The 14,172-nt window shown below is 36.1% G+C and overlaps 1 protein-coding gene across 1 annotated transcript in view; it reads right to left on the bottom strand.

The window, feature by feature from the left end:
* The window catches only part of LOC132551004 (phospholipid-transporting ATPase IF-like), a 65,635-nt gene that overhangs the window by 43,251 nt on the left and 8,212 nt on the right, over window positions 1–14,172 (bottom strand). Inside the window, exons 3-6 of the mRNA XM_060215108.1 lie at window positions 8,632–8,721; window positions 8,133–8,213; window positions 6,081–6,188; window positions 1,793–1,921 (exon numbers count right to left, since the gene is read on the bottom strand). Coding sequence (XP_060071091.1) covers window positions 1,793–1,921; window positions 6,081–6,188; window positions 8,133–8,213; window positions 8,632–8,721 — 408 coding nt within the window. The remainder of the gene's footprint in view (window positions 1–1,792; window positions 1,922–6,080; window positions 6,189–8,132; window positions 8,214–8,631; window positions 8,722–14,172) is intronic.

Consider the following 14,172-nt stretch of genomic DNA (forward strand, 5'->3'; position numbering starts at 1 on the left):
ATGAGATTTGTGTATGTTACATAGAGGTATATATATAGGGAATGAGATTTGTGTATGTTACATAGAGGTATATATATATAGGGAATGAGATTTGTGTATGTTACATAGAGGTATATATATATATATATATATAGAGGGGAATGAGATTTGTGTATGTTACATAGAGGTATATATATATATAGGGAATGAGTATATATATTTGTGTATGTTACATAGAGGTATATATATAGGGAATGAGATTTGTGTATGTTACATAGAGGTATATATATAGGGAATGAGATTTGTGTATGTTACATAGAGGTATATATATAGGGAATGAGATTTGTGTATGTTACATAGAGGTATATATATAGGGAATGAGATTTGTGTATGTTACATAGAGGTATATATATAGGGAATGAGATTTGTGTATGTTACATAGAGGTATATATATAGGGAATGAGATTTGTGTATGTTACATAGAGGTATATATATAGGGAATGAGATTTGTGTATGTTACATAGAGGTATATATATAGGGAATGAGATTTGTGTATGTTACATAGAGGTATATATATAGGGAATGAGATTTGTGTATGTTACATAGAGGTATATATATAGGGAATGAGATTTGTGTATGTTACATAGAGGTATATATATAGGGAATGAGATTTGTGTATGTTACATAGAGATATATAGGGAATGAGATTTGTGTATGTTACATAGAGGTATATATATAGGGAATGAGATTTGTGTATGTTACATAGAGGTATATAGGGAATGAGATTTGTGTATGTTACATAGAGGTATATATATAGGGAATGAGATTTGTGTAATATGGAGTTTTATAGTTGTATCAATACCTGTATGAGAAACATTTGAAATTTTATTGCTATATCTAGCCTGTAAAGATGGAAAGCTTGTGTAAGTCAGACTTATCGTAAAGTTTTACAACATCTGCGACTCTAATCAGCTTAAGTCCAATGTTCACCTGTTTATTATTTATCATAATAGATAAACAGGTACCATACCAACCTAGGATACATGTTAATACCCAGGCCTGACAATAAGCCCAGCAATAGCAATTGCTTTTTATTAGAAGAACAAATTAGTATGTTAATCAATAAGACTATGTTAGTTAATAAGCCCATCCATGTCTGTTGCTTTTTATTAGCATTATAAATAAATTTTGTCCATCATTAAGTCCATGTCTGGTAATAAGCCCATCCATGTCTGTTGCTTTTTATTAGAATTATAAATAAATTTTGTCCATCATTAAGTCCATGTCTGGTAATAAGCCCATCCATGTCTGTTGCTTTTTATTAGAATTATAAATAAATTTTGTCCATCATTAAGTCCATGTCTGGTAATAAGCCCACCCATGTCTGTTGCTGCTCACTTATTGTTGTTCACTATTTCATTGTCCTGTAATAAGACCATCCCCTGGGTTATATAAAATGTTCCCCCCACTCCTCTTCTATGCCTAGGCATGCATACAATTAAAAAAATTCCAAGCTTGGCAAAACAGAAATTGAAACTATCTTAAGCAAAGGAAATAAAATCCTGACAAACCTATGAATCAATTACTAAATATCGTTAAATGTTTGTAGGAATTTTCTTCTGTAATTTCAATTACTAGTAAGGTAAAAAAAAGTGTCTTTGGGTAACATTATCATACATGTAATTCTTTCCACTGAAAAGTCATTTCATCTTGTAATTTGTCTTAAACGATGAACACAAAGACATTTTTCACACAAAGAACATTTCCCATTATACAGTGTTGGCTAGTAATGTTTGATTGCAGCCATTTGTACCTTGAGGTTCGTCTCGCCGTCCAGATTGGCTGTAGTGATGTAACATTGACCCTCTTCATCACACGACGATAACATAACCAGATCACATGGGAACTCCTGATTTTTTTCTACCATCACAATATCACCGACCTTTAATGTGAAACAAGACATGATTAAACGGATATACACATAAAACATCTAAAATGGTGGTGCTGTAAAAACAAACTTGACTTTTAAGTTAGGTACCCAGTAGAATAAAAGTTCTTATAACACAGAAGATTTGATAAAGTGTGATGTTTCAATGATTACACGGCCACCTTCATCAGACAAATGACCAGTGTGGAGTGTACTAGTCACGGCCACCTTCATCAGACAAATGACCAGTGTGGAGTGTACTAGCACTGACATACATAGTGTACGAGATCTACACGGCCACCTTCATCAGACAAATGACCAGTGTGGAGTGTACTAGCACTGACATACATAGCGTACAAAATGGTAAGTACACTTCACACTAATAATCTGTCTGATGAACTAGAGTTTATAATCACTGAAACACTGAATTAAATCTTCGACTGATTGTTTCTTCAGAACTTCTATTCTATTGACATTACCAACCTGTGATTTGCATTGTTGATATGACTGAATTGTTGATGTGATGTCAGAGAATTATAAGTGTAACATCATGTTGTTGTTGTGACAGGGGAATCCCCTAGGGTGAGGCAAGGACAGGGGAACTCCTAGGGTGAGACAGGGACAGGGGAATCCCTAGGGTGAGACAAGGACAGGGGACCCCCTAGGGTGAGACAAGGACAGGGGAATCCCCTAGGGTGAGACAAGCACAGGGGAACCCCTAGGGTGAGACAAGGACAGGGGAATCCCTAGGGTGAGACAAGAAAAGGGGGAATCCCCTAAGGTGAGACAAGGACAGGGAATCCACTGGGGTGAGACAAGGACTAAGGAACCCCTAGGGTAAGACAAGGAAAGGGGAATCCCCTAGGGTGAGACAAGGACAGTGAATCCACTAGGGTGAGACAAGGACTAAGGAACCCCTAGGGTAAGACAAGGAAAGGGGAATCCCCTAGGGTGAGACAAGGAAAGGGGGATCCCCTAGGGTGAGACAAGGATAGGGAATCCCCTAGGGTGACACAAGGACAGGGGAATCCCGTAGGGTGAGACAAGGACGGGAATCCCCTACGGTGAGACAAGGACAGGGGAATCCCCTAGGGTGACACAAGGACAGGGGAATCCCCTAGGGTGGGACAAGGCAGGAATCCCCTAGGGTGAGACAAGGAAAGGGTAATCCCGTAGGGTGAGACAAGGAAATCACATATTCGTAAAAAGGTCAAGGGAAAGAGAAAACTGATTATCTGATCAAACCTTAAAAAGAGTGGGTCCCTATCACCTACCCTATTTTACTGTCGGTTTCCTTCCACTAGACAAATCACCTGCTTTGATCAAGGTATAAACAAGAGTTTTACTATAAGCTACAAGCTTATTCTTCATATGTTGTAAATTAAAGATAGTTAAGATTTATACATAAATCAAATTTAACATGATTTAAAAGGTCACTCAACATTTGTGGCAGGTCATCATTTTTTTCCAAATTCTATGTTAGGAATTGAACCCTGGACCTCTGCATCACTTTAACTGATGTTAGCACTGAACTGATGAGAATTTTCTATAGCCGAGTTGATAGGAAGCAGCTAGTATTATACCAAGGTTACATACACATATCATTTATTGTAGAAACTAACAACATAAAAGTTCAAAATAAAATCCAATAAAATGGCTATAGATATCAGACATGGACCCATTATTGTATATCATATTAATTCACAAATTGACAAACAGTTGGTGATAGGATTATTAAAGATTGTTATGAATTTCTGAAAAAAAACTCATTAGATATGGTGGCACATTTACATCTTACGATTTCAGCTATTAATATAGTTGACTTTTAGGAGAATATACCCTTGTTGCTTTACTTATTAAATGTGAGGTAATATCTTTGTTCCTTCCTGCCTATTTAAATAGATCTCAATTACAGGAGTAAGGTATCTCATTATTTTGATGGTACAACTGTGTGACAGTAACCTAGCAATCCTATATTGACTTATAGTTATATACCCATGCATAACACTGATACCAACAGACAAACCAGGTTATCTTAAATAAACATGAACAGACAGATGCTACCTCATCAACTGTCTATGTCTATACATGTTCCATTAGACAGCAGATACATGATACTACATATATCAGTAGTTCTCATTATGTCTGAGGGTAAAAAACACCTTAATTTTCCAGTACTTTTCTATAGAAAAATATTATAAGTGGTCCATTGTACTGACAATTTCAAAATATCAAGGGAAACAGGGATATAGTTTTTCTTCTATCAAATTTTAAAGAAATGTGAACTAGATACCTGATAAGTTAAGTAGTGTAACAAAATACACACTTTAGAATAAATCTGTATTTTAATTAAAGTTACCAGCAGGGTAATAAAAATTCTATATCCTACTAAAAAAAACTATTCTAAATACAGGTTATGCAGTAACATTCTCTCTACCTGGATTTTCCGAAGTATCCTTGGAATTCGAAGGTTTATACTATTGGAAAAGCATGGAAACCCTTAGTGTTCCTTTCAATCTTTTATTTAACACCACAAAGATCTCTAATCTGTGTTAAAAAAAATTCTAAATTTGATATACACATACATACATTATTCCCTTTTTATTCGTGTTTAATCTATACTTCAGTTGTTCTGATTAAATAAAGATACAAAATAAACAATGGTCAGTAATTTACTTTATCATCTTCACTCTGAATCAAATCAGGGACCTCTGGCTTACTAGTGCTCAAATGATTGAGCTGATGAAGACCCCTCTCTAGCCGAGCAATGTTTCGTGTGAAGGATTCTACCAGAGTTACATATATTTCCTAGATTTAACACCTAGGCAGTTGCTATGTTGTAACACAAATGATCCTCCCTTTATTTCCTCAATGTTTTCACAGCATCCTCAAAGCTTCATTACACAGCTATGCATTGTCAGTCTGAATATTTGAAAGCAGTTGAAGTTTGATTCATTTCTGAGGTTGGAACTCTTTTGGAAAAGGAGTTATAATTTTGAAATAAGACAAACACATACTTATTTCTTTTCTGAAGTTATTTTTTTATATTTCTGAATGTTGACTTATAAAGGAGAGTCCTATATTAAAACTACATTACAAATCCTACACTGATTTCCTGTCCTAATTCACCAGGAAATCAACAGGAATATGTAAATTTCCCTGCTGTAATTTCCTTATACATGTATAGAACTGGTTCTGTTTTATTTCCCGACTTCCTCCATAATATAATGTTATCAGACCGGTCAATATCACACTACAATGTTGTTCTAGAAAACCACTCCATATATCTGATCACTACTCCATTATTCATCATTGCATTAGCTTGTTTAAAAATAAATTTCTCTGTAAAACTGTCAATAAATGTTCACTGTACACGGCATTGTGGGAGACTATTTTACTACAATAAACGTTCACCGTACACGGCATTGTGGGAGACTATTTTACTACAATAAACGTTCACCGTACACGGCATTGTGGGAGACTATTTTACTACAATAAACGTTCACCGTACACGGCATTGTGGGAGACTATTTTACTACAGTAAACGTTCACCGTACATGGCATTGTGGGAGACTATTTTACTACAGTAAACGTTCACCATACACGGCATTGTGGGAGACTATTTTACTACAGTAAATGTTTACCGTGCACAGCATTGTGGGAGACTATTTTACTACAGTAAACGTTCACCATACATGGCATTGTGGGAGACTATTTTACTACAGTAAATGTTTACCGTGCACAGCATTGTGGGAGACTATTTTACTACAATAAACAAAAAGTTTTTTCTTGACACACAGATTTCTCAATTTGTTGTCAAAACAAAGATTTCTCATTTATTTTTCATTTCTTTGCCAAAGAGTAACAAGAATGATTTATAGTAGTTTTAAGAATCAAAGTACTGAAAGTACTCAAATGTGATGACCTTGTTGCTGGTAAATGCATATTTACACATGTATACTATATGAAGCAGCACTTGAAACATAACTCCAGTGAACGGGAATATATATCCTCTGTTTTAACCGAAATTTAAAACATTCCCAACATCTAAGTGCTTATAATGTCAATCTCATGGGAGAATTGTTAATTGTTTAAGTGACTTCCATTCTGTCAAAGGCATTTACATCAGCTATCCAGATTTATAAAACAGCTAGAACTACAGTTTGTGACAAACCTTGATTTTTTTGGATCTGATCTCCATGATTTCACCATCTCTGATGACTTGAGTCGTCCTGTTGTTGACTTCATTGTCTGCTCTGTGTCGAAGATAGTCTTCATACCCCTGAAACACCAACAAATCAACACCATCAGATACACAGCTCTGATTATTGTTCTGCTAGTCCTTAGCATCTAACTGCTGCTACCTCAGGGGAACATTCAAGGTGTGTGACTTGCTCCCTACCCAAGACAAATCTATGCCTCTGATTTGATCCCTACCCAAGACAGATCTATACCTCTGATTTGATCCCTACCCAAGACAAATCTATGCCTCTGATTTGATCCCTACCCAAGACAGATCTATACCTCTGATTTGATCCCTACCCAAGACAGATCTATACCTCTGATTTGATCCCTACCCAAGACAGATCTATACCTCTGACTTGCTCCCTACCCAAGACAGATCTATACCTCTGACTTGCTCCCTACCCAAGACAGATCTATACCTCTGATTTGATCCCTACCCAAGACAGATCTATACCTCTGATTTGATCCCTACCCAAGACAGATCTATACCTCTGACTTGCTCCCTACCCAAGACAGATCTATACCTCTGACTTGCTCCCTACCCAAGACAGATCTATACCTCTGACTTGCTCCCTACCCAAGACAGATCTATACCTCTGACTTGCTCCCTACCCAAGACAGATCTATACCTCTGACTTGCTCCCTACCCAAGACAGATCTATACCTCTGACTTGCTCCCTACCCAAGACAGATCTATACCTCTGACTTGCTCCCTACCCAAGACAGATCTATACCTCTGACTTGCTCCCTACCCAAGACAGATCTATACCTCTGACTTGCTCCCTACCCAAGACAGATCTATACCTCTGATTCGATCCCTACCCAGGACAGATCTTTGTCTCTTGGGTGAAGATCCAAGGTGTGTGACAATTCTCACCTGTTTTATAGCTGTTACTGAGACAACAAACACTACAGGGTTGTGTACAGGTGATGGGGGTGAGTCAACATCAGACAATTCTCACCTGTTTTATAGCTGTTACTGAGACAACAAACACTACAGGGTTGTGTACAGGTGATGGGGGTGAGTCAACATCAGACAATTCTCACCTGTTTTATAGCTGTTACTGAGACAACAAACACTACAGGGTTGTGTACAGGTGATGGGGGTGAGTCAACATCAGACAATTCTCACCTGTTTTATAGCTGTTACTGAGACAACAAACACTACAGGGTTGTGTACAGGTGATGGGGGTGAGTCAACATCAGACAATTCTCACCTGTTTTATAGCTGTTACTGAGACAACAAACACTACAGGGTTGTGTACAGGTGATGGGGGTGAGTCAACATCAGACAATTCTCACCTGTTTTATAGCTGTTACTGAGACAACAAACACTACAGGCTTGTGTACAGGTGATGGGGGTGAGTCAACATCAGACAATTCTCACCTGTTTTATAGCTGTTACTGAGACAACAAACACTACAGGGTTGTGTACAGGTGATGGGGGTGAGTCAACATCAGACAATTCTCACCTGTTTTATAGCTGTTACTGAGACAACAAACACTACAGGCTTGTGTACAGGTGATGGGGGTGAGTCAACATCAGACAATTCTCACCTGTTTTATAGCTGTTACTGAGACAACAAACACTACAGGGTTGTGTACAGGTGATGGGGGTGAGTCAACATCAGACAATTCTCACCTGTTTTATAGCTGTTACTGAGACAACAAACACTACAGGGTTGTGTACAGGTGATGGGGGTGAGTCAACATCAGACAATTCTCACCTGTTTTATAGCTGTTACTGAGACAACAAACACTACAGGGTTCTGTACAGGTGATGGGGGTGAGTCAACATCAGACAATTCTCACCTGTTTTATAGCTGTTACTGAGACAACAAACACTACAGGGTTGTGTACAGGTGATGGGGGTGAGTCAACATCAGACAATTCTCACCTGTTTTATAGCTGTTACCGAGACAACAAACACTAGAGGAGCTATGCTTTTGATGGGGGTGAGTCAACATCAGACAATTCTCACCTGTTTTATAGCTGTTACTGAGACAACAAACACTAGAGGAGCTATGCTTGTGATGGGGGTGACTGGAGTATCAATGATCAACTGAAATAAAAACAAAAAAGTAAAAAATACTTTGACCAGAAAAGTTAAATAAGGCACAAGTCATCTATAAGTTGAGTTACTTAATTATATTGTAAATGGCAAAATTCCTCAGATATTTGCTTTATTTACACATTCCACGAGATATATCTTATCATGTCAAAAAGGTACATCAAAACAAGAAATTCCTATTCCTTGCACACATTCAGTATATATAGTTACGTAAAATGAGTGACACATTTTTATACAGGTGACAGAACAGGATGAAAAATTAATATCTTGTAAACACAAATCAGATGTTCATAAATGTATGGAGTTTATCGATTGGAGCAGATAAAACAAATGTAGCAGGTCAAAATATGTACTGGTTTTTCTTCCTTTTTTATTCTTATCATTAAAGTATCTATGTTTTCTGACATACCTGTACTATTCCTACACATAAGAAGTAGAAGTTAGCTATCCTCCTGAACTGTTCGAACAAATTCTTTGGTAGGAAGTTAAGTAATGTATACTGAAATAAAAAAAAAATATATCAAGATCTATAAATTACATTGTTTATCAATTAAAGATCTAAAAATAGAAAAATGTCTTAACTGATACTTCACTAGAAACAGCTAAATATTTATATATATACATTTAAAAACATTTTTTTAAAAATATAAAAGTTCAATACCTCATGCAGGGATTATGTGAAAACCTTTGACCTCTGACCTAGTTTAGTCTCATGATCTACTGATCAAGCTAAAGAGAATCAAAGTTCTCTCTAATTAAAGAGCAGTATCATTAAAAAAGGTTATGATATACTGAGAAATATTAAATTTTCGGGGAGTTAATATTTTTGTTATTTCTGGTGCATTCACTGAATCAACCAAATTCTATTCCATAAACTGTAAAGAATTTGTATAAGCAGCTTTATTGAGCTAAATCTTCACGCACGAAATCAAGTGTCCAGGAAAATGTCGATGTTTTATTATCAACCACTAAAATAAAGTGACATGAAAATAATAGATTTTACAGTAATTGTGATATAATGCTGACTGAAACTCTAATATAATGCTGACTGAAACTCTAAAATCTAATTTTAATAAATCTGGATTTTTTCATTCAGCAAAGATGTTAAGTTCTGTTTTGTTTTTGCTAATTAACAAGATTGATATAACAATGCTTATCTACAGACCAGACAAACAAAATGTATTGACCTTCAGCAGGGCTATACTACATGTACCTGGTGAGCTGATTAACCTATACGATATCTCCTTTGACATTTATCAATGAAATATTAATGTGCTTCCATCCCTGTGAATCAGCCCACATTTATTACACTAATCAATAACACCTGTCTAACGTCATCTGTAGAGAACTTATGTAACATCTGTCCCACGTCATCTGTAGAGAACTTATGTAACATCTGTCCCACGTCATCTGTAGAGAACTTATGTAACATCTGTCCCACGTCATCTGTAGAGAACTTATGTAACATCTGTCCCACATCATCTGTAGAGAACTTATGTAACATCTGTCCCACGTCATCTGTAGAGAACTTATGTAACCCCTGTCTCATGTTATCTGTAGAGAACTTGTGTAACCCCTGTCTCATGTTATCTGTAGAGAGCTATGTAACAACTGTCCCACATCATCTGTAGAGAACTTATGTAATATCTGTCCCACGTCATCTGTAGAGAACTTATGTAACGCCTGTCCCATGTCATCTGTAGAGAACTTATGTAACGCCTGTCCCATGTCATCTGTAGAGAACTTACTTAATGCCTGTCCCACGTCATCTGTAGAGAGCTATGTAACATCTGTCCCACGTCATCTGTAGAGAACTTATGTAACGCCTGTCCCATGTCATCTGTAGAGAACTTACGTAACGCCTGTCCCACGTCATCTGTAGAGAGCTATGTAACAACTGTCCCACATCATCTGTAGAGAACTTATGTAAAATCTGTCCCACGTCATCTGTAGAGAACTTACTTAATGCCTGTCCCATGTCATCTGTAGAGAGCTATGTAATGCCTGTCACATGTCATCTGTAGAAAACTTATGTAACGCCTGCCCCATGTCATCTGTAGAGAAATTAAGTAACAACTGTCCCACGTCATCTGTAGAGAGCTTATCTCACACCTGTCCCACGTCATCTGTAGAGAACTTATGTAACATCTGTCCCACATCATCTGTAGAGAACTTATGTAACACCTGTCCCACATCATCTGTAGAGAACTTATGTAACACCTGTCCCACATCATCTTATGTAACGCCTGTCCCACGTCATCTGTAGAGAGCTTATCTAACACCTGTCCCACGTCATCTGTAGAAAGCTATGTAATGCCTGTCCAACATCATCTGTAGAGAACTTATGTAACATCTGTCCAACATCATCTGTAGAGAGCTTATGTAACGCCTGTCCCACGTCATCTGTAGAGAACTTACGTAACACCTGTCCCACGTCATCTGTAGAGAACTTATGTAACACCTGTCCCACATCATCTGTAGAGAACTTATGTAACACCTGTCCCACGTCATCTGTAGAGAGCTATGTAATGCCTGTCCCACATCATCTGTAGAGAACTTATGTAACACCTGTCCCACGTCATCTGTAGAGAGCTATGTAATGCCTGTCCAACATCATCTGTAGAGAGCTTATGTAACGCCTGTCACACGTCATCTGTAGAGAACTTACGTAACACCTGTCCCACGTCATCTGTAGAGAGCTATGTAATGCCTGTCTCACATCATCTGTAGAGAACTTATGTAACACCTGTCCCACGTCATCTGTAGAGAGCTATGTAATGCCTGTCACACGTCATCTGTAGAAAACTTATGTAACGCCTGTCCCACATCATCTGTAGAGAACTTACGTAACACCTGTCCCACGTCATCTGTAGAGAGCTATGTAATGCCTGTCCCACATCATCTGTAGAGAACTTACGTAACACCTGTCCCACGTCATCTGTAGAGAGCTATGTAATGCCTGTCACACGTCATCTGTAGAAAACTTATGTAACGCCTGTCCCATGTCATCTGTAGAGAAATTAAGTAACAACTGTCCCACGTCATCTGTAGAGAGCTTATCTAACACCTGTCCCACGTCATCTGTAGAGAAATTAAGTAACAACTGTCCCACGTCATCTGTAGAGAGCTAATCGAACAACTGTCCCACGTCATCTGAAGAGAGCTATGTAATGCCTGTCTCACATCATCTGTAGAGAACTTATGTAACACCTGTCCCACGTCATCTGTAGAGAGCTATGTAATGCCTGTCACACGTCATCTGTAGAAAACTTATGTAACGCCTGTCCCACATCATCTGTAGAGAACTTACGTAACACCTGTCCCACGTCATCTGTAGAGAGCTATGTAATGCCTGTCCCACATCATCTGTAGAGAACTTACGTAACACCTGTCCCACGTCATCTGTAGAGAGCTATGTAATGCCTGTCACACATCATCTGTAGAAAACTTATGTAACGCCTGTCCCATGTCATCTGTAGAGAAATTAAGTAACAACTGTCCCACGTCATCTGTAGAGAGCTTATCTAACACCTGTCCCACGTCATCTGTAGAGAAATTAAGTAACAACTGTCCCACGTCATCTGTAGAGAGCTAATCGAACAACTGTCCCACGTCATCTGAAGAGAAATTAAATAACAACTGTCCCACATCATCTGTAGAGAGCTTATCTAACACCTGTCCCACGTCATCTGTAGAGAAATTAAGTAACAACTGTCCCACGTCATCTGTAGAGAGCTAATCGAACAACTGTCCCACGTCATCTGAAGAGAAATTAAATAACAACTGTCCCACATCATCTGTAGAGAGCTTATCTAACAACTGTCCCACGTCATCTGAAGAGAAATTAAATAACAACTGTCCCACATCATCTGTAGAGAGCTTATCTAACACCTGTCCCACGTCATCTGTAGAGAGCTTATCTAACACCTGTCCCACGTCATCTGTAGAGAGCTTATCTAACACCTGTCCCACGTCGTCTGTAGAGAGCTTATCTAACACCTGTCCCACATCATCTGTAGAGAACTTATCTAACACCTGTCCCACATCATCTGTAGAGAGCTTATCTAACACCTGTCCCACATCATCTGTAGAGAGCTTATCTAACACCTGTCCCACGTCGTCTGTAGAGAGCTTATCTAACACCTGTCCCACATCATCTGTAGAGAGCTTATCTAACACCTGTCCCACGTCGTCTGTAGAGAGCTTATCTAACACCTGTCCCACATCATCTGTAGAGAAATTAAGTAACAACTGTCCCACGTCATCTGTAGAGAGCTTATCTAACACCTGTCCCATGCCGTCTATAGAGAACTTATCTAACACCTGTCCCACGTCGTCTGTAGAGAGCTTATCTAACACCTGTCCCACGCCGTCTGTAGAGAACTTATCTAACACCTGTCCCACGTCGTCTGTAGAGAGTTTATCTAACACCTGTCCCACGTCATCTGTAGAGAGTTCATGTAGTAACTCATCAGTTCCATGACGTCCCATGATGTTCCATCAATGGGTAATTAAACTGGTCTAGTGTAAACCATTACACTGTGAAAACTTCACATTTAAACTATTAATCTATGAAATCTTTATAATATTAAATGAGTTCTACAGTTACTATAAGTCAATTACTACATTTATATAACTACAGTTAATTACTAAATTTATATAACTACAGTTAATTACTACATTTATATAGATTTATATAACTACAGTTAATTACTAAATTTATATAACTACAGTTAATTACTACATTTATATAAATCTATATAACTACAGTTAATTACTACATTTATATAACTACAGTTAATTACTACATTTATATAAATCTATATAACTACAGTTAATTACTACATTTATATAACTACAGTTAATTACTACATTTATATAACTACAGTTAATTACTACATTTATATAACTACAGTTAATTACTACATTTATATAACTACAGTTAATTACTACATTTATATAACTACAGTTAATTACTACATTTATATAACTACAGTTAATTACTACATTTATATAACTACAGTTAATTACTACATTTATATAAATCTATATAACTACAGTTAATTACTACATTTATATAACTACAGTTAATTACTACATTTATATAGATTTATATAACTACAGTTAATTACTACATTTATATAACTACAGTTAATTACTACATTTATATAACTACAGTTAATTACTACATTTATATAACTACAGTTAATTACTACATTTATATAACTACAGTTAATTACTACATTTATATAAATCTATATAACTACAGTTAATTACTACATTTATATAACTACAGTTAATTACTACATTTATATAAATCTATATAACTACAGTTAATTACTACATTTATATAACTACAGTTAATTACTACATTTATATAAATTTATATAACTACAGTTAATTACTACATTTATATAACTACAGTTAATTACTACATTTATATAACTACAGTTAATTACTACATTTATATAACTACAGTTAATTACTACATTTATATAACTACAGTTAATTACTACATTTATATAAATCTATATAACTACAGTTAATTACTACATTTATATAACTACAGTTAATTACTACATTTATATAACTACAGTTAATTACTACATTTATATAACTACAGTTAATTACTACATTTATATAAATCTATATAACTACAGTTAATTACTACATTTATATAACTACAGTTAATTACTACATTTATATAGATTTATATAACTACAGTTAATTACTACATTTATATAACTACAGTTAATTACTACATTTATATAACTACAGTTAATTACTACATTTATATAACTACAGTTAATTACTACATTTATATAACTACAGTTAATTACTACATTTATATAAATCTATATAACTACAGTTAATTACTACATTTATATAACTACAGTTAATTACTACATTTATATAAATCTATATAACTACAGTTAATTACTACATTTAT

Source organism: Ylistrum balloti, unplaced genomic scaffold (genome assembly GCF_031769215.1).
Source record: "Ylistrum balloti isolate Yb309-2 unplaced genomic scaffold, AGI_CSIRO_Ybal_v1 Utg370164, whole genome shotgun sequence".
Classification (NCBI taxonomy): Eukaryota; Metazoa; Mollusca; class Bivalvia; order Pectinida; family Pectinidae; genus Ylistrum; species Ylistrum balloti.